The 17,324-nt window shown below is 55.6% G+C and overlaps 6 protein-coding genes across 6 annotated transcripts; 3 read left to right on the forward strand and 3 right to left on the reverse strand.

Moving 5' to 3' along the window:
- Positions 1–245: 245 nt before the first annotated feature.
- P170DRAFT_473807 (uncharacterized protein) lies at positions 246–791 on the forward strand (the record flags this gene model as incomplete). The annotated part of the gene is made up of 1 exon (XM_024853081.1): positions 246–791. One exon carries the CDS (start codon positions 246–248, stop codon positions 789–791), a length of 546 nt encoding a protein of 181 aa, XP_024705540.1.
- Positions 792–1,119: 328 nt separating this feature from the next.
- Positions 1,120–4,428, reverse strand: atgI (autophagy protein ATG9). The gene is made up of 2 exons (XM_024846567.1): positions 3,358–4,428; positions 1,120–3,280 (listed from the first exon to the last, which is right to left on the reverse strand). The coding sequence occupies exons 1-2, from the start codon at positions 4,098–4,100 to the stop codon at positions 1,243–1,245; spliced, it is 2,781 nt and encodes a 926-aa protein (XP_024705541.1). The 5' UTR covers positions 4,101–4,428; the 3' UTR covers positions 1,120–1,242.
- A 2,820-nt stretch (positions 4,429–7,248) lies between these two features.
- On the forward strand, positions 7,249–11,147 carry P170DRAFT_445592 (GTPase-activating protein BUD2; the record flags this gene model as incomplete). The annotated part of the gene is made up of 2 exons (XM_024850725.1): positions 7,249–10,081; positions 10,177–11,147. 2 exons carry the CDS (start codon positions 7,249–7,251, stop codon positions 11,145–11,147), a joined length of 3,804 nt encoding a protein of 1,267 aa, XP_024705542.1.
- A 743-nt stretch (positions 11,148–11,890) lies between these two features.
- P170DRAFT_508452 (WD domain protein) lies at positions 11,891–13,837 on the reverse strand. The gene is made up of 3 exons (XM_024854575.1): positions 13,223–13,837; positions 12,322–13,153; positions 11,891–12,244 (listed from the first exon to the last, which is right to left on the reverse strand). The coding sequence occupies exons 1-3, from the start codon at positions 13,764–13,766 to the stop codon at positions 12,025–12,027; spliced, it is 1,596 nt and encodes a 531-aa protein (XP_024705543.1). The 5' UTR covers positions 13,767–13,837; the 3' UTR covers positions 11,891–12,024.
- Positions 13,838–13,974: 137 nt separating this feature from the next.
- P170DRAFT_435438 (uncharacterized protein) lies at positions 13,975–15,593 on the forward strand. Its single transcript, XM_024848933.1, has one exon. The coding sequence runs from the start codon at positions 14,345–14,347 to the stop codon at positions 15,491–15,493; it is 1,149 nt and encodes a 382-aa protein (XP_024705544.1). The 5' UTR covers positions 13,975–14,344; the 3' UTR covers positions 15,494–15,593.
- On the reverse strand, positions 15,569–16,859 carry P170DRAFT_380747 (uncharacterized protein). Its single transcript, XM_024845543.1, has 2 exons — positions 16,093–16,859; positions 15,569–16,001 (listed from the first exon to the last, which is right to left on the reverse strand). The coding sequence occupies exons 1-2, from the start codon at positions 16,657–16,659 to the stop codon at positions 15,666–15,668; spliced, it is 903 nt and encodes a 300-aa protein (XP_024705545.1). The 5' UTR covers positions 16,660–16,859; the 3' UTR covers positions 15,569–15,665.
- Positions 16,860–17,324: the final 465 nt, after the last annotated feature.

Below are 17,324 nucleotides of genomic sequence, written 5' to 3' on the forward strand. Positions count from 1 at the left end.
ATGGGCCAACAGGCCGAAGGGAAGCGAGACGACGAAAAAAAGAGTGACGGGGGAATCAACAATCACGAGACCCTTTCAGTGAACAATCGCAAAAACCCAATTCGATTCAGTTCCAGTCCAGACAAAGGCAATGCAAACCCAATCAAACCATTTGTTCAGCAGGGGGATTTCGTTTAGGTCATACTGATCCGGGTCGGCTGCAAACCCCAGGCAAACGAAGAGAACAAGCGAGCGAACGAGGGACGATGAATGGTGGAAATCAGACGCCTCCCATGGTGGACGTTGATATTTTGCCGGAGAGAAGGAAATGGATGACAGGAGACGCAGGCGAGAAGAAGAAGAAGAAGAGAGACGACGACGACAATCAAATCAACCCGACACGGTTGCACCCGCAGAGCCAAGAGGCCGAGACCTTCTTTTCGGTGCCATTTTTTGGGCCCAGTGATCAGGAGGCCTTTCGTCCTGGCAATCAAAGTCCCGGCGCTTCCTCTTTCCTGCTGGCTTTAATCTATCTATCGCTCTACGAGTACGGACGGAGTACCGGTCCTCGCCTGAAGATACGATGCGTGTCGAATCCGATTGCATTGCGTCCGTCCACCGCATGGAAAAATGCCCCGGATCAGCGAAGAGATGATCCCGAGGTTCCAGAAGGCGAGCAGAGACCGACAGACACATTCCAGCTGGATCGCCCGAAGATGACAGTGATCCCCCTGAAGTCGGTCAGCGCTGAGCACCGTCAACGACGCCCATGTCGCTCGGCCTGGAGGATCCACGAATGGCCGTCGATATGATCTCGCAAGGATGAATGTGAATCCATCGGTCCCTGCAGTGTTTCTATTTATAACTCTGCGACCCTACCAGGAGGGAAAATCCCGTCCGGCTATCACTTCCACCATGGAAATTCACCGCAAGGGGCTTGCGCTGCTCCAGTCGGGCGACTCGATCCATTTATCTGTGACAGGGATGAATTTCTTCGCTCTGGTTGATCGACTCCGTCGAACGTAATTTCCATGTGTCAAAAAATAGTGCACAGCATAGGGCTCCGATGCAGAACAGTTGACAAAATTAAGTGGAACATGAAGGGACAAGAGAAAAAAAAAAAAAAAAAAAAAAAAAAAAGCAATGTCAACTCCGGATCAGTCGTTACTAAAACGTTACTCAAGTTCCAACCAGGTGGAATGAGGGCACAGCGGTATATAACCCTATCTATCTATCACCAAAATACGCCAGAGAAAAGCAAGGTCAAATGCCTACGGTGTTCCGGCCCCGGTTGTCCTTGTTGACCTTCTGAAACTGCTGGATGAGACCCAGCACGCCTGCACCCCCGGCAATGGCATCCACATTCTCTCCCTCTTCCTCGCCGTCGTCTTCCTCGATATCACCCATCAGGTTGACGCGCCACGAATCGCCGAGGTTGCTGTCACTGCCGCCGACGGCTGCGTGGTGTGGCGATTTCTTGACGGCCGGGCTGCGCGTCTCCGCGGACGGTGATTCCTCGTCCTCCAGGGGATCGGAGACTGGTCGCGAAGGACGCGAGGCCCGATAGCGGGAATAGGCGGGGTTGCGATTGCTGGTTCGGAACCCCGATGCAGATGGCTGGTGATGGGGATCCAATAGAACCGAGTCTCCCAACCCCGGCGGACCAAACCGGGGAACTCCTACGATAGACTGTCGATCGCCGACATTGCCAGGATCGACCATCGAGGGTGATCCCATTGTTGGGAACGCAGGCGGAGGATGGAACTGCCGCTTCGCAGCCGGGTGGGCAGGCCGCGTGCCTCCGTAGTGATCCAGAAATCCGTAGTAGGACGCGAGCATCTTGCCGTCCTTCGTCGAGAAGTAGTCCGCTCGGAGGTCCTGCCTCGCGGGGTCGCGCCGCCCGGTATCGCCCTGGGAGATCTGGTTGGTGCCTTTCTTGAAGTCGAAGACGGCAAACGAGCAAAGATAGCCCATCCCGTCCACATGCACGGTGAACTCGCGAAAGAAATCGATGAGTCGATCACTGCACTTGGGCAGGCTGAACCAGAGGATAAAGGGCGTGAAGATCATGCTGAGAATCTCCTCCAAGAATATGACGATCTTGACCTGGTATAGCGTGGCAAAATCCCGCCGGACGTCATCGCTGTGCAGTCGGCCCTTCCAGTGATTTGGCAAATAATGGGTAAAATTGATCACCTCGAGCAGGGCATATTCGGGATCAAACACATTGGCCTCCTCGGGAACCACGCCCCGAGCAAAGGCCCAGATAGACCCAAAAACACCAAGGTAGAAGAGGACTGTGCGGTCGGGCGTGATCTCAAAGCCCAAGAATAGTTCGGGGTCCACAATCGATGCCAGGGCTAAGACGGAGGCCAGGGCGCCGGAGACAAATGCCACGAAGCCAGCCAGCTGGACGGCCTTGTCTTTGGGGAACTGGTCGATGTATCGACTGGCAAAGGGATACGACATATTCAGCCGACGCTCAAAGAGATGCCAGAGCTCGTTGAACTCCCGGAATTTCCACTCGGCCAAAGGGGTGTACTGCCGAGATCCGATCTGGGACGGGTTTTTCTTGAACTCGTTGAAGTAACGGAAAAAGTAATGCATCAGAAAATAGACCACGATGAACGGGGCTACAAAGATATTCATGATGCCTGCAAGTATAAAACGCCGCCGCAGGCCCTCACTCAACGCTTTCCGGTGGGTGTCCCTCAGGAACAAAGTCCGCACTTGGCCTTGCTCGTTAAACACATAGTCCATGATGCAGAGGTTGATGTTCCACTCCAGGGTCTGCGAAAACAGTTGTCGGTTTCGGAGGAACGGAATAGGGAGCGTCAGATCCAAGATGTCTTTGTTTACCAGAGCAATGAGGTAGTTCTCTTTGCGCATCAGCCGATTGGCAATATCGTGGGCATCCATTCGCTGCTTGGATTGACTGCCCATAAACCTGCGATGCGTTGCAGAAACTGCACCAGCCGTGGCGGGATTTGAGTCTCTCAACACCATCAGCCGGCTGACAACTTCTTGCCAGGAGATTGTCTGGATCTCGGCGTCGGACACGTTGAGTAGATAATGGTAGAAATCATGCATGTGCTTGAGCCTTCGAATGTCCAAGACATACTGGAAGGCCTTGCCGATCCAGAAGAACGTAAGCAGCCAAAGTAAGAGGGTGGAAGACATGGACATTTTCTTGGTGCATTTCTGGATGAGGATGTCATCCAAGGTCTTGCTGCCGCGTACACTGCGGTAGTCAATGCAGTTCGTCAGAAACGTGCTGAAGCCGACCACAAACGCAAATGTCCTACAGTCGAGAATTAGCACCTTCATCCCGAGTTGCCACTATGGCAAAAGCAGATCGAAGGGGAAGGACAGGCGTACAGAAGACCAAGGAACCGGTCCAGCAATATGGACCAGATCCCATTTCCTAGAAAATACGTATAGACGTCCTTCAAGAAGTTATCCAGGTTCTCCACATTCGCCCACATCCATAGCGCTTTCTCCTTGGGGTCTACCGTGGCCAGGCTCGGATGTCCCAAGGACCAAATCATCCCCGGACGGTGCCTCTGGTGGTTCGTATGCAAGGGCAACTGCTCCCTGGTGGATTCCCAGCGGGCCCGATCGCCTCCAGAGGAAGGCCCAGGTACTGCGGGTTCCTGGCTCCGACGATTATGGGAGGGGGGAGGCGGAGGGAGTCGCTGCTTTAATTCATCATCGTCCTGTCGCCCCTCGACGTAGAGGGAGGCTGGCACGTCGTCATCTCCATCATCAGGGTCATGATGTGGCGACGAGGAGGCCTGCATCCAACGGGGTCGACTGAGCCTGCGACGACGAGATCCGGACGGGCCTTGATCCCTACCCTCAGCAACCCTTTGCGGGCTGCGGTGAGTCAGGAACGGCTCACTTGGAGTTGGACTCGACATCTCATCCCTCCCAGCATCGGCCATCGCTTCCTCCAGCTCCCGGTTCGTATATTCTTCGTCCCGGTGATCTTCCGGCACCAGGCCCGCGCGTTCCTCCACATCTGAGTTTTCGGAATCCGCGTCATGTTGTCGGATGGTCTCGTATACCGATGGGGAACCGTTGGGAGGGAGGATCCGGGACAAGATGTTTGATGCCATCATCTTGAATGGCGTATAGGTGGGTTCAGTAACGATGAACTATGGAAGGTCTTCGACTGTCGAGGGTATCAGTACATCGCAGCGGCCCGGAAGCCGGGGGACTATGCGGTCAGTTAAAGGGCCATTCATGTAGGACTGCCGACAACGAAAGGGCCGAGCGAGGGCCAGAAGGAAGGTACGAAGTAACTAAGGGCAATTTCAGAGAAACTAGGAGCCAACAAATTGGACCAGAAAGAGCACGATTCTACCCAAAGATTTCTAGGGGCTTTCACGGGCAATAACCTGTCTCATGAGCGAAATAGCAGTGGACTGCAGGCATGCCAAAGCAGTTGGACGGCAGGTGGTTGACGACGCCCTCGTGATAAGCCGCGATGATGCAGGCGGTCAGGGCGCATGACTGCGCCTGCCTCAGGCAGCAACCAGCGTCATGTGACGGGCGGCGGACAGAAGGCCGAGTCACGGGACCCGGGGTGGAGGCGGCGGGAGTCTCTGACGACACGAGTCATGCGCTGCTCACGGGATCTTCTTCTCTGGTTCGTGCGGGGAGGCCTGAGGTATCTTCAGGCACTCCCCCTCTCTTCCTGCCCGGGGAGGAGTGGCGCTCGTTTTCGCTTTTCTTTGTTCCATGTTCGCTTCCTCGATATTACCTTACCTACTCCGTACTACTCGGAGTAATACTTCCTACGGTCATTGGTCTCGCCCTGTTGACCAAAGACTCGAATTGGAAGAAAGAAAAAAAAAATCAGCTCAGGATCCACAGCCGGTGAGGTGAGCGAAGTATGCCCAAGAACGTCTTTCCCCGGCACCTCAATGGAGCATCCATGGCCTCTCTCTTCTTGATTCTGGGAGCGATCAACGAGAGACTGCAGACTGCAGAGACATCCGTTCTAGACCATCCGCCTGCTCTGGCCGCAGCGGAGAGCGTGCGTGCATTCGGAGGTTATCTCCAAAGCATGGACGAGAATGGCAGGAGCCACACAGCTCTAGTGCGTCTAGCGCCAACTATCTTGAGCCCCAAACCCCGTAGCGCAAATGGCTTGCAGCGTGAGGGCCACAGCCGCGTCCCGGTTGGGGAGGATTTGCTTTCTTTTCCCACGCATGGTGTGATGATGCCTGAACGTCGCTCCTCCGTACCTTGACTTGGCTCGCAGATGATGGCCCTCTACTTACGTCCGTCCGTCCGGAGAGTCCAGGACAAGACGTGGGCGATCTGGGCGCATGAGACTAAGGCCCCAAAATCCCTGCGTCGATTGACCACATTCCAGATGAATTTTAACTTCCTGTCAGCTGAAGCAGCCGTGCGTCGTCCGTCCGTCAATGGTGTTTTTGACTTTATCGGCGCATTCCAGACTCTCGGAGATAGGGGGAGGCGAGGCAGGTCGCCTCGAATTAGGAGAAAACCACAACTAATAAGTCTCCCCCAATCACTCACAACGATACGAGTCGTGGGGAAGGAAACGAAGAGAAAGAAGAGCACTATTAGTTTGGTTTAGATTAAACCTCGTACTCCCGTGGCAATTGGGCCATCCTGGAGTCTCTCCAAGTGGATTCGTTGCCGGAATGGCAATGGTACCTTACTATGGCCGGTTGACCACCCATCCATTTCTCTCGGTAGAGGGGCAGTCAATGGGGAGTCTGGAAGACTCGACTACTCAGAAAACATAACCAATCCCAGTGCGCGAGCGATCGCTTTGGGTAGAAACTAGAAAGGATCCTGATTTCCGGGCAATGATGTCCCATCCTCCATATACCGGCCCGGATCACGGTGGATCTCAATTCTCAAGAGACCCGCGCCCAACAATTCGGTCGAGCTGATTCCTGGCCAAATAAAATCCCAGACCCGAAGAGGGGGAAATGCATCCCTTGAAGCTGCTGGGAGAATTGGGATGGGACCATGACCATGGATTCTTGGCTGGCGAGCCAAGTAACGAGCCCAGTGATGATGCCAACCATCCCGGGGAGGAAGATGCTTCGGGGTATTCCTTATGATTACGATCGCAGAGCAAGACTTTAGGGCAGTCATTGCGTGGGATACCCGTCGGACTACTGAACTAGTCGTCCCTTCTCTCGGAATTTGCTCGGAGACTTGATCGTCTCGAGTCAGGACGGTCACTCTGCACGGGAGACCTAACAGTATCCCATGCGTAACATCCACAGCCGCTGTGTACAGAGTACTCCGTAGAGCATCAGAAGGCCTGCGTTGATTGTCCCGGGCAAACTGCAGTCTGCCACCATGATTGATAGTGCAATTTCAACTCCCCACTTGGACGGACTGGCTGACGTCGTACCAAACAAGCAATCTGCAGCGTTCAAACGCACGCCGTCAGGGTGCATCTGGCCAGCACCCGCTGTATAGGAAATGAAATCATGACAGCGTAAGGTAGATATTGAAATAAAGGAGTCAATCAGAGGGAACAATTCAATTTTCAAATCCAAATGGAGGCGATGTATACCAAATGATGTAAAACTGGTGATGAGTAGAAAGAAGGTCTTCCATCCCTCCGGGGCCACCGTAACCGACCGGAGAGGCTTTCGATGCTCAGACTTCGACACTCACCGCACTTGCGCAGCTCGTCCTGACTTTCTTTTTCTTTTTTCTTTTCTTTCTGGAATCGGATTGGATTTGCTTCTTGTTTCCCCCCCTCCCCTCCTCTTCTTCGTCTCTTCTTTCTTTTTTCCATTGGGATTTTTTTGTCTCTTCTCTTTCTTATTATCCACACTCCCGTCGCTCTCTTCTTTCCTCGTTTCTCTTCCCCCTCCCACTTCCCTCTCTCTCTCCCCCTCCGCCCCCCCTGACCCAATTCGAACGCCGTGTCGCTGCCCAGTCCATCCCCATCGCCCGTATATTAACGCGCCGGCCTCGATCGAATGTGCGACTTTATCTCCCTCCACCTCCCCGGACTCCATGCGTTCAGCTAGCGACCCATTGGACGACAAAGGCCCTCAATTGTTCGAGGACGGTTGCGCAGCGTACGTTGGTTGCCAACGTGCTGCGAGGTAACATTTCAGCCGAGAATATACCGTGTTTGTGTGTCCAAAGAAAAAAAATTCTTATAAAAAAAAGTGTGCGTCTCTCGTCATCTTGTGTGTTTTGTAGCGACCTCTTGCGAGTGCCGCTGCCACCCGATTTCATCGTGCGTTGCGGGAAAACATGGAGTCGGAATCGTCGAATGGGTTCAAAAGGAACTCGGTCAGCCAAGGATCATACAGTCGTCCGGTGGAACGCCGCCCCAGCAAGAAATCATCCTCCAAAGATCGCCATGGGATGGTCTACCCCGACAGCTTCAGGGATACCGGCATCCGGACGGTGACGCCGGACTCCACCCAGGAGGCCACCAACCAGTCACCCTTGTCGGAGACGGAGTATCTCTCGTCGAGCGCAGCTCCCTCTCCTCGTGTCACCGCCCGGACGAGAGCTTCCGACCTGGAGGCGCGCCGCGATTTCCACCCTTACTACTCGGCGGGGGATGAAGATGAGGCTCAGGTGGAATCGAGGAGCCAGCGGGCGCGATCCCGAACGACGACCTTGGATGACCAGCGCAGCGAAATCTCCCCCAACTCGTTTCTCACCCGGACGCGGAATCGTCTGGGCTCCATTAACACCACGGCCTCGCAGGTGAAGTCGCCCGACGAGCAATCGTCCGCCTCCATCGGATTTCCCTCCATCCAATCGCCCACCTATTTCAGCCAATCCCTCGGTCGCCAACGATTAAGCAAAACGCCGCTGAGCTCGAGCCTCCTGGCCAGCCTGAACACGGGCCAGACTTCCTCCCCCCTATCGAGTACGGATGCCACCAAGATCCTGCAGCTGATGAAGACCACCTGCGGACGGATGCACGGCATTCTTTCCTTTCGAACGGCTTCCACAACCGCCTGGACGTCGGGTTACTGTGCCATCAACGTTGCCACGGGGAGCCTGATCTACCAGGCGAAGGGCGAGCCGGCATTGGCCAAGACACTCATCCCCGACCTTCGTGGCTGCCAGGTACGCTCGCTCGTCGACCCGGAACTTCGGACGAATTATCTCAGCGTATCAACCTTCACCTCCGGTCTCGGCGTCGAGTTGCGCCCCCATGTAAGTGAGACCTTCGATTCCTGGCTCGCCGCCTTGCTGTGTTGGCAACCGATCAGACCGAAGGGCGTCCAGAACAAAATGACCAAACCCCAATCCGTCGCAATTGGCGACCGCCGTCTGACCGACCGGCGACGGAATTCCGAGAGCACGGTGCAGAAAGATGCGGCTATAATCAAGGTGGGCAAAATGCTTCTCTGGGACAGGCCCAGTGCGTCGGGAGCCCGGCCGTCTTCGGGTCGGCGCGTTTCGACCTACCGTCAGCAGCGCGCTCTATCGTCGTCGTGGCAGAAAGTCAGCTGCACCTTGCAGGAGAATGGGGTATTCAAGCTGTTCACCGAGTCCGACATCACCCTGGTGGCGTGCATTCAATTGTCACAACTCTCCCGATGTGCGGTGCAGAAGCTGAACTCCTCCGTTCTGGAGGACGAATTCTGCATTGCCATCTACCCGCAGTACGCCGCACACGCGGTGTCGGGATTGACTCGCCCCGTATATCTCGCTCTTGAAAGCCGAGTCCTCTTTGAAGTGTGGTTTGTGCTTTTGCGCGCCTTCACCATCCCGGAGCTCTACGGACCGGAATCGTCGATCGAAGATGATCCCACCAAAACGTCTGCGCCCACCGAAACGAGCACGCCGTCGATGGCAGACATGTTCAGGATTGAGAGGAATCTGAGCATTCGAGTGACGGAGGCGAAGCTCTATCGCAACAAGGCGGAGGAGACCCCGCGAAGCCGAAAGCAGTCCCGGTCCCACAGCAACTCGGTTCCGACATCTGCTATCAATGATTATTACACGGAAATCCTACTCGATGGCGAGATACGAGCCAAAACCGCCGTCAAATACCGTATCGCAAATCCCTTTTGGCGAGAGGACTTTGAGTTCCACGACCTCCCACCCGTCTTGTCGCAAGCCTCGATCCTCGTCAAGACCCTCAACCCTACGCAGAAAGACTGGACGCTCATTTCCCACGGGTCCTATGCCTTGTCCCAAGACACGGGCTCTTCGCGTGCGCTGGATGACGTCGAGATCTCCTCTCACGATGCCACGCACGGGCGGGTAGATTTACGACTGGACGACCTGGAACCCGGCGTGGAGATTGAGAAATGGTGGCCGATCCTGGATAATCGGGACCAGCCTGTAGGCGAGATGCTGATGAGGGCTCGAATGGAAGAGACGGTCGTTCTCATGTCCCACGAATATGCGCCCATGTCCGAACTTCTTCATTCCTTCACCAACGGCCTGACCATCAATATGGCTCACGTCATGTCTTCCGAGCTCAACCAGCTGTCGGAGGCTCTGTTGAACATATATCAAGTGTCGGGCACCACTGTCGAGTGGATCTCTGCCTTGGTGGAAGACGAGATAGATGGCGTGCACAAGGAATCCACGGCAAACCGACTGCGCTATACCACCAGAATCCATTCCAATGACTCGAGAGAATCGGGGCACGATCGGGAGGTCCTGGTAAGAGATATGGGGCGCACTGCCACCGTGGAGGCGAACCTACTCTTCCGGGGGAACTCGCTGCTCACCAAGGCACTCGACTTCCACATGCGTCGTCTCGGGAAAGAATACCTGGAAGAAACCATTGGCGAGCGACTACGCGACATCGATGAGAGTGATCCGGAATGCGAAATCGACCCGTCACGCCTGAACCGTTCAGACGACCTGGAACGGAACTGGAGGAACCTGGTCGCTCTCACCACCGGTGTTTGGAAAGCCATCGCTGGGTCGGCTTCTCGGTGTCCCGCGGAGCTAAGACTTATCTTCAGGCACATCAGAGCTTGTGCTGAAGATCGCTACGGCGACTTTCTTCGGACGGTGACCTACAGCAGTGTCTCGGGCTTTTTGTTCTTGCGATTCTTCTGTCCAGCAATTCTGAACCCGAAACTTTTCGGGCTGCTTAAAGGTATGTCTCACGTCCGCTTTAATGTTTCAAGTCCTTTCCCGTCTCTCTCTTCCTCTCTTATTCTCCTTATGTCTTGCCTTTCTGACGGAAAACAGATCACCCTCGTCCACGTGCTCAACGTACTTTGACACTGATCGCAAAGGCACTGCAAGGCCTGGCCAACATGACCACCTTCGGTAGCAAGGAACCTTGGATGGAGCCGATGAACAAGTTCTTGGTCAGCAATCGCTCGGATTTCAAGACATTCGTCGATTCCATCTGCGCTATACCTGCAGACCGGCCGGCTCCGATTGTCACGCCCTCCTATGCCACGCCCATTCAAATCCTCGGCCGCTTACCACCCACCTCACGCGAAGGGTTCCCCAGTCTTCCGTTCTTGATCGACCACGCCCGGAGCTTCGCCAATTTGATCAGGATATGGCTCGACGTGGCACCGGAGAGACTCGGCGGCCTTGAAGACATCGATCAGGCTGTCGGGAAATTCCATGAGGTGGCCCTTCGCCTTCAGCAGCGTACTCGAGAATGTCTGCAGAAGGCTGAGCAAGCCGAGCGTCCAAGCGGAAATCTTGAAATCAAATGGGAAGAGTTGGTTGATTCGATGGAACGATCGGCTACTTTCTACGAGGACAGCTCCAAGCCCACGACTCCGGCTACGGAGACCGCAGTGGTAGGGTCGGCATCTGTTGCTGGGAACCAGCGAAACTCGATTGGTTACTTCGCATCGCGGCCGTCTCTCCCCCGTCGGTCGACGGATTATGCCGCCGAAGCCGATGATGAAACGCCTCCGAGTTCCTCATCCGCCACTTGGGACCAAAGCCGTGTGCCCTTTTCGATTCCGCGATGGCCCGATCCCCGAGACAGCACCAGCAGTTCCAAGAACTCCTCCACCTATTCTCTTGAATACACCGCGGATACCTCCAAGTCGGCACGTCGGTCTAGCATCACTCGGGAAACGACGAGCAAGTACCGATTTTTCGACTTTGTTCCGGCGCCATCGCGACGGAAAGCAAAGGACCGAGACAACGCTCAGCAACAATCTCGGGAAGAACTTCGAAATGACTTCTAAGTAAATATAGAGCAGAGATTTCGTGCTCCTCATCTCACTTGGCACTATATGGCAGGTTCTACTGATATCGCATTTACGTTGATCTTTTTTTTGTTTTGGAGCACAAAAAAGAAAGAAAGAAAGAACAAAAGAAAAACAAAAACAACAGAAAGAAATGGTGGCCTGGTTTGATTAGACAATCGGCAGGTGGCATTTTCCTCTTGTTCTCTCCCGTTTCTCGCTTGTTTCCGTTTTGTATAACACACAGGGTTCTTGTGAGAGCAAGTCCCTGCATCTTCTGATGTACATTTTTGTCCCCTTCCACCCCTCTCTGACTACTTCCACATGTGCTCATGATTTAACGCACTTTCCCTTCTTACTACCTTTTTTTTGGAAAGCATTTGTCATGGTGTTGATACCCTGCTCGGACTGCTCTTTTTTCTTATCTCTTATTTCCTTTCTTTATTATGTGTGCGTGAACACGAGATCCTACCAGCAGTGTTCGAGAAACATAACTCACCTGCTCGGGATGCGAAAAGGTCACATTGGATCCTTTTTATTGGACTGGCTGCAGGAAATAGCAGTCTTATCGATTTGTGTAAATAGTCTTTATCATTCTCTTCTTCTATACCGGCATAGATGAACATGGGTACTTTACCTTCCATATACCTACTGGGTTATTGATATCAATATTTGCTTTGAGGAAAGTACTATGTAATATGTGATTAATCGAAGGTAGGATTTGATTCATTCAAACATTAATTCTTACTCTATATGCTATGATAACAAATGATGAGGGCCGAAGAAAGACCGGCATATGAATAGCGAGATCCTCAGGTTTCCAACAGAGGGAGGTGATAGTAACCAAGATCCAAAACACAGACCTACCTACCATCTCTCACATCCACAAACAGACCTTCCCACTGGCCGTGCCGGCCGCAACCCAGTTCTTACTGCGGTGGAAGACCGCCACGGCAGGCACCGCCGTGATGCCGTCGCCCCCGAGCTGGGCAAGCTGGTCGCCCGAGCCGCTGTAGATGTCGACGAATCGGTTCATGTTGCCGATGCAGAATCGCTGGATGGCGGACTGCGGGTTCTGTTGCCATTGGGGGCGCAGGCTGGATTGAATGAGCTGGTTAGTTGATGTTGTTGGACTGTCTACTTAGGAGATGGTATGGTCTGGGGGGAAACCTACATAGTCACCCATCGGCCCGTCTGGCAGTTATGCCGCACGACGGTGTCCGGCTTCATCTGATTCTCGGGGAGGGTGTGGCCGGGTTCCCACGAGGGGAGGCCCTTGGCGCCGAAGTCGTAGATCTTCAGGGTATCATCGTACGAGGAGGTCGCGATCTGGCCGATGCTGTTGAAGGCGGCATGCGAGACGGACAGGCGACTCTGGTGCTCGCCGACAGGCACGGGGTCGTCATGCGAGAGTTTGCGAATGTCCCACAGGCGCATGGTGCGGTCGAGACTGGCGGTTGCGATAAAGTGCGGCTGCGTCGGGCAGAGGGAGAAGCCGCCGATTTTCTTCTCAGACAGACGCCATGTCGCGACGGCGTTGCGCTTGGAGGATGCGCGCATGTCGTGCCGTCCGAATTCGCCCTCCAGGGTCGTCCAGTAGAGCACGTTCGGGTCATCGGCGGCCATGTCGATGCCGGAGATGGGGACGTCTGTGGACGTGGACTCCGGGGCGTAGCGCTCGACGGAGGTCGTCTTTTCGAGGTCCATTTCGCGGATGGAGCTGTCGTAGCTGGCGGTGTAGAGGTGCGTGGGCTTGGATGGGTGGATGGTCATCGAGCTGATGGTGCGCGTGTGGGGTTTGAGAGTGGTCAGGACGGGGTCAGGGTCGTCGTCGTCGTCGTCGTCGTCGTCGTCGTCGTCTTCGTGTTTGACGGCGGATGTGGGCTTTTCCTGCGATGCGTCTAGCACACCGAGATGGCCCATCTTGTCACCGGCGAAGACGAGGGGTTTCGCCTCGGAGGGATGAAGAGTCATGGCGTAGACTCGTTCGGGGGTGATTTTGATTCCTATTGACAGTCGAATGTGAGCAAGGGAACGAACTCGAGGGAAACAGGATGTCAACGGGGATGTCATACTACTGGGCTCCCACGCCTCCCACAGATTCAACCCACTCATCTCCTCCCTCAATGCCTTGAGATCCTTATCCGTTGTCTTCTTGATGTCCTCATCATCAAAGGTCCGTTGATACGGCATGGCCACGCCCTTCGTGACCACGTCCACGCCGATCAACCCATCGCCGCTAAGCTTTTGTCCAGACACCAGCATCTCATTGAACGAGAACGAATCCGATTTCCGCAGTCGCTTCGCCCGCTCCACCTCCTGCGCAGCTTCGTACTGCTCTTCGGCCTTGCGCTTCGCAACCTCGCTCTCCGCCGCAATGCCCCTGATCCGCGAGGACATGCGCCGGGGCAGCGCCGGCTCCGGCTCCTGCTTCACCTTCTTGGCGGGGGCCTTCTTTTTCGCCTTGTTTTGGTCTCCGCCGGACGAGCCCTTGGACATCTTCGGCGGGAAGACGCCGGCGGATTTCGCCTCTAGCGAGAGTTTCTTAAGCAGCGCATCGCGTTCGGCGATGTTGGCGAGACGCTGTTTCTCGAAGTCGGAGATTTCCTCGTTGCCCATAGCTGTTGGATATTTTCCAGGAGTTTATAATTTAACAGGTCGATTGGAGAACTCCGTCAAATGGACATGAATAGATCCCAAGACTGACAGTAAATGCAGCGATGCGATGCGACGGAAGAGCGCGTCCGCCGGCACACCGCGTGGTCACGTGGGGCGCGTTAATGGGAATCCGATCATCTCTAGATCGGCAGAATCAAACCTGCACGCTAGCAGGCCTTGGACTATAGACGACGCACATTCCACGCCCTGCCAGAAGCCAGAAGCCACGCATGTCTCGCCACTGGCTAGCGCTGTCGGCGCGCAGCTCCCTCACCCCGTTCTTGTATCAAACCCCTACGCTGTCGACGTCGCTTCTGAGCCGTCGAGCGGCTCCGTCGACATTCCGCTCGTCGTATTCTACGTCGAAAGCCTCCCCGACCACGAAAAGCGAGGACAAGCCCCGGCATGGCTCGAATATAACATCTTCTGGGGAACCCGCGCCGGAAACCCCCCTCCCCAAGCCGCGGCGAAGTTACCTGCAACGACGCGCGGTCTCGGCGGCGCCGTCGAAGGTTCCGTCCAAACCGAAGACGCCGAGTATGACCCGCGGCGAGAAGCAGGTCTTCAGCGACCTGCTGAAGCAGATTGAAGGGGACAAGGAAAAGGACTCAAAGCCTGAGGAGGGGGGTGAGGATCACGGGGAGTCTCGAGTCGAAGCATGGCAGCCGTCTTCTGAATTGAGCCACAGGGATCGCAGCGAAATGGCCCATATCTCATGGATCTTCGACTCGGTGCTGCAGGACGTTCGGAAGCAGGGTAAGAAGAAACCAAAAGGTTGGGATGCCGACGCCAAACGGGCATTCGATGCGCAGAGCGCCGAAGACGCCGCCATGGAGAACGAATTCTACGACAGGGTCTTCAGCAGCGAAGAGATCTCGCAGATGCTCGCCAGCGAAAGCCTCCCCATGGACCAGGCGATCGCCATCGTCGTCCGACGCGAGGCCGCAAAGACCGAGGCTGCGCTCGAAGCCAGCGTCGAAAAAGACGACCAAGCCCTGTGGGAAGTCTGCAAGGACCGCATCTTCTCCATGCTCCACCATCTCGAAAACGCCCAGAGCGCCGCCGCCAGCACCACCAGCACCACCACAGCCTCGGACTCGGACTCCACCCCCGACCCCACCGCCGCCCTCGCCGAACTCCTCGACCTGCCCCCCGAAGTCCCCGCCGCAGCGGTGGTGAGCTCGCTGTACCCCAAGATGCTGCACGCGGCGTTCCGACTCCTCTCCATCCACTTCCCGCAGTCGGCGCTGATCAGCCAGTTCCGGGCGACGATCAAGTCGCAGGGGCGCGCGTTCGCCGTGCTCGGCGCGTCGGCGGACCTGTACTGCGAGATGATCCACTTCACGTGGAACGGGTGCCTGGATCTGCCCGGGGTGATCATGATTCTGCGGGAGATGGAGGTGACGGGCGTGGAGCCGAACAAGCGGCTGGTCGGACAGCTGCGGTATATCGTTCGGCACCGCGCGTACGACCTCAAGCGCCACCAGCATTGGAAGCGGTCCGACGAGAAGAAGAGGCGCGAGCCGTGGTGGGATCTCACGCCGAACCGCACCGCCATCCGAGACTTGATCGGCGAGGACGGGTGGGTTGCGAAGTTGGAGAATCGGTTGCGGGAGAAGCTGGCGCGGGAAAAGCAGGCGCGGGAGAAGAGGGAGAGGGATGAGGATTGGCAGGGGGATTCGGATTAGGGGAGTTTGCTAAGGTGGGTTGTTGGGTTGGACCTGTAAATATGGCCTCGCATGATGCATTATAGAGATAGATATGTAGACGGCAACCAATGTAATTATAACTACTGTACACGACAATACAAATACAAATTCACCCCCTCAATCCAACAAGAGGGACTTAAAAGGCAAGGAACTAAATCTTCAACCCCCAACTCCTCCCCAGCCCGACCGCCGTGGAACCCATGAACCCCAAGCACTGCTTGACGCCGGACACCTTGTCGCCGAGGGCCTTGACATCCTCGACGCGGCGGTCGACGAAGGCCTCGGTGTCCGCGAGGCCAGAGCCGGGAGCTTCGCGGGTCATGACGACCTCGGCGGAGGCGAAGATGGCGGAGACAGACAGCCGCTTGGTGTACCATGCGGCGTCGACAGAGGAGTCACCGGCCAGGTTCAGGACGTCGTCGGAGAGGGCGTGCAGTTCGGAGAGCGAGAGGGGGACGTTGCTGGGGAGGGACATGAGGGCCAGGGCCTGTCGGATTCCGTTAGCATCTCATGTAGATTCCCACGTAGGGTAGGGTAGCGTAGAATTAAAGGAGGCAGAGGGAGAGGGAGAAACATACATCCTGCCACTGGTGTCTAATGTCGACGTTCATGCGCAGCCGCTCCATCAGGAGGACCTTGATTTTCTGATCCACGGAGGCGTCGGCATACGGGAGCAAGAGGCCGTCGTCGACGCTGGCGCGCAGCAGACCGCGGCGACTGGCCAGCCAGAACAGGATCAGGTCGAACTCGGCGCGCGGGAACAGCTGCACGGAGACGTCGAGGAAGCCGGCGTCGCGGGCGCCCAGGGTCAATGCGTCGCGGGTGAAGCCATGCTGCGGGATGTGCCGGAGGGCGGCGGAGAGGATGGTGGTTTGCGAGTTGGTGTATTCGTGGACGGGCGGGTCGGGGTGATGTTGCGAGTGGTAGGAGCGAGGAGAGGGTGAGTAGTTGGAGGGGATGAGGCGGTTTGAGAGACGGGGAGAGTTGGTCTGGAGGGATTTGCTGGTGGTGGTGGTGGTGGACAGGCGATGGAGACGACGGGATTGAGAGGCGGCGACGGAGGAAGAGGCGGGGAGAGAGAAGAGACAGCGTCGCGAGGGAGCCAGGAAGGAGGGGGAGCGCGAGAGAAGAGTGGGATGGGCCATGTTGGGGGAATTGGAGAGAATGGATAATTGAGAGACAGAACGAAGAGAGAGAAATCACGAAAGAAAAGATCCACGGGTGGGCTTAAGCGATGGCCTGAGCGGAGCCAAGACTGCGAATGGCGGTGGATCGAGTGACGGGTTTATTTATTATTGTACGGAGTATGGGACACTATGATATGATTGATGAGTGATGATTGATGAATGACAGAAGCGGGGAATTGGATACGTCCAGAGGGGCAGAAAGTGGCATCGCGAACTGCCTTCATCCTTAATCTTAATATATATTTAGCCTCTCCGGCGTGCACCTCCGCTGCGTCTCCGCTTCTTCTTTCCTTCTTCTTCTTCTTCTGTCTTTCTGTCTTTCTGTCTTCAATACATCCCTGTCTCTCGTCGCGTCTTCTGCTCTCCCAATTGTCTGTCTTCACCTTCACCTTTATCTATCTCCATCTCCATCTCCATCGTCCACTGCAACCCACGCATACTCCGGATTGCGCATCCACGCTCATCATGGGTGAGTGTTGGAGTGGTATTTCTTTTCATCCGTCTCCATCCCCATCACCCCGTGTCTCCCGACTATCCCCATCTGCATCCCCCCGTCCCCAGCTCCAGCTCCAGCTCCATCTCCATCTCCAGCGCCCTCTCCATCCCCATCTCCATCGACATTC

The sequence above is a fragment of the Aspergillus steynii genome, assembly GCF_002849105.1.
Source record: "Aspergillus steynii IBT 23096 chromosome Unknown P170scaffold_3, whole genome shotgun sequence".
Lineage (NCBI taxonomy): Eukaryota > Fungi > Ascomycota > Eurotiomycetes > Eurotiales > Aspergillaceae > Aspergillus > Aspergillus steynii.

Excerpts from the sequence above, each read along its gene's own strand:
- atgI (XM_024846567.1), bottom strand. The coding sequence starts at position 4,100 with ATGATGGCATCAAACATCTTGTCCCGGATCCTCCCTCCCAACGGTTCC. Across the intron at positions 3,281-3,357 it reads GACCGGTTCCTTGGTCTTCT|GACATTTGCGTTTGTGGTCG; the intron begins GTACGCCTGTCC and ends TCTCGACTGTAG.
- P170DRAFT_508452 (XM_024854575.1), bottom strand. The coding sequence starts at position 13,766 with ATGGGCAACGAGGAAATCTCCGACTTCGAGAAACAGCGTCTCGCCAAC. Across the intron at positions 13,154-13,222 it reads GGAGGCGTGGGAGCCCAGTA|GAATCAAAATCACCCCCGAA; the intron begins GTATGACATCCC and ends GACTGTCAATAG. Across the intron at positions 12,245-12,321 it reads ACGGGCCGATGGGTGACTAT|CCTGCGCCCCCAATGGCAAC; the intron begins GTAGGTTTCCCC and ends CATTCAATCCAG.
- P170DRAFT_435438 (XM_024848933.1), top strand. The coding sequence starts at position 14,345 with ATGACCCGCGGCGAGAAGCAGGTCTTCAGCGACCTGCTGAAGCAGATT.
- P170DRAFT_380747 (XM_024845543.1), bottom strand. The coding sequence starts at position 16,659 with ATGGCCCATCCCACTCTTCTCTCGCGCTCCCCCTCCTTCCTGGCTCCC. Across the intron at positions 16,002-16,092 it reads TTAGACACCAGTGGCAGGAT|GCCCTGGCCCTCATGTCCCT; the intron begins GTATGTTTCTCC and ends GGAATCCGACAG.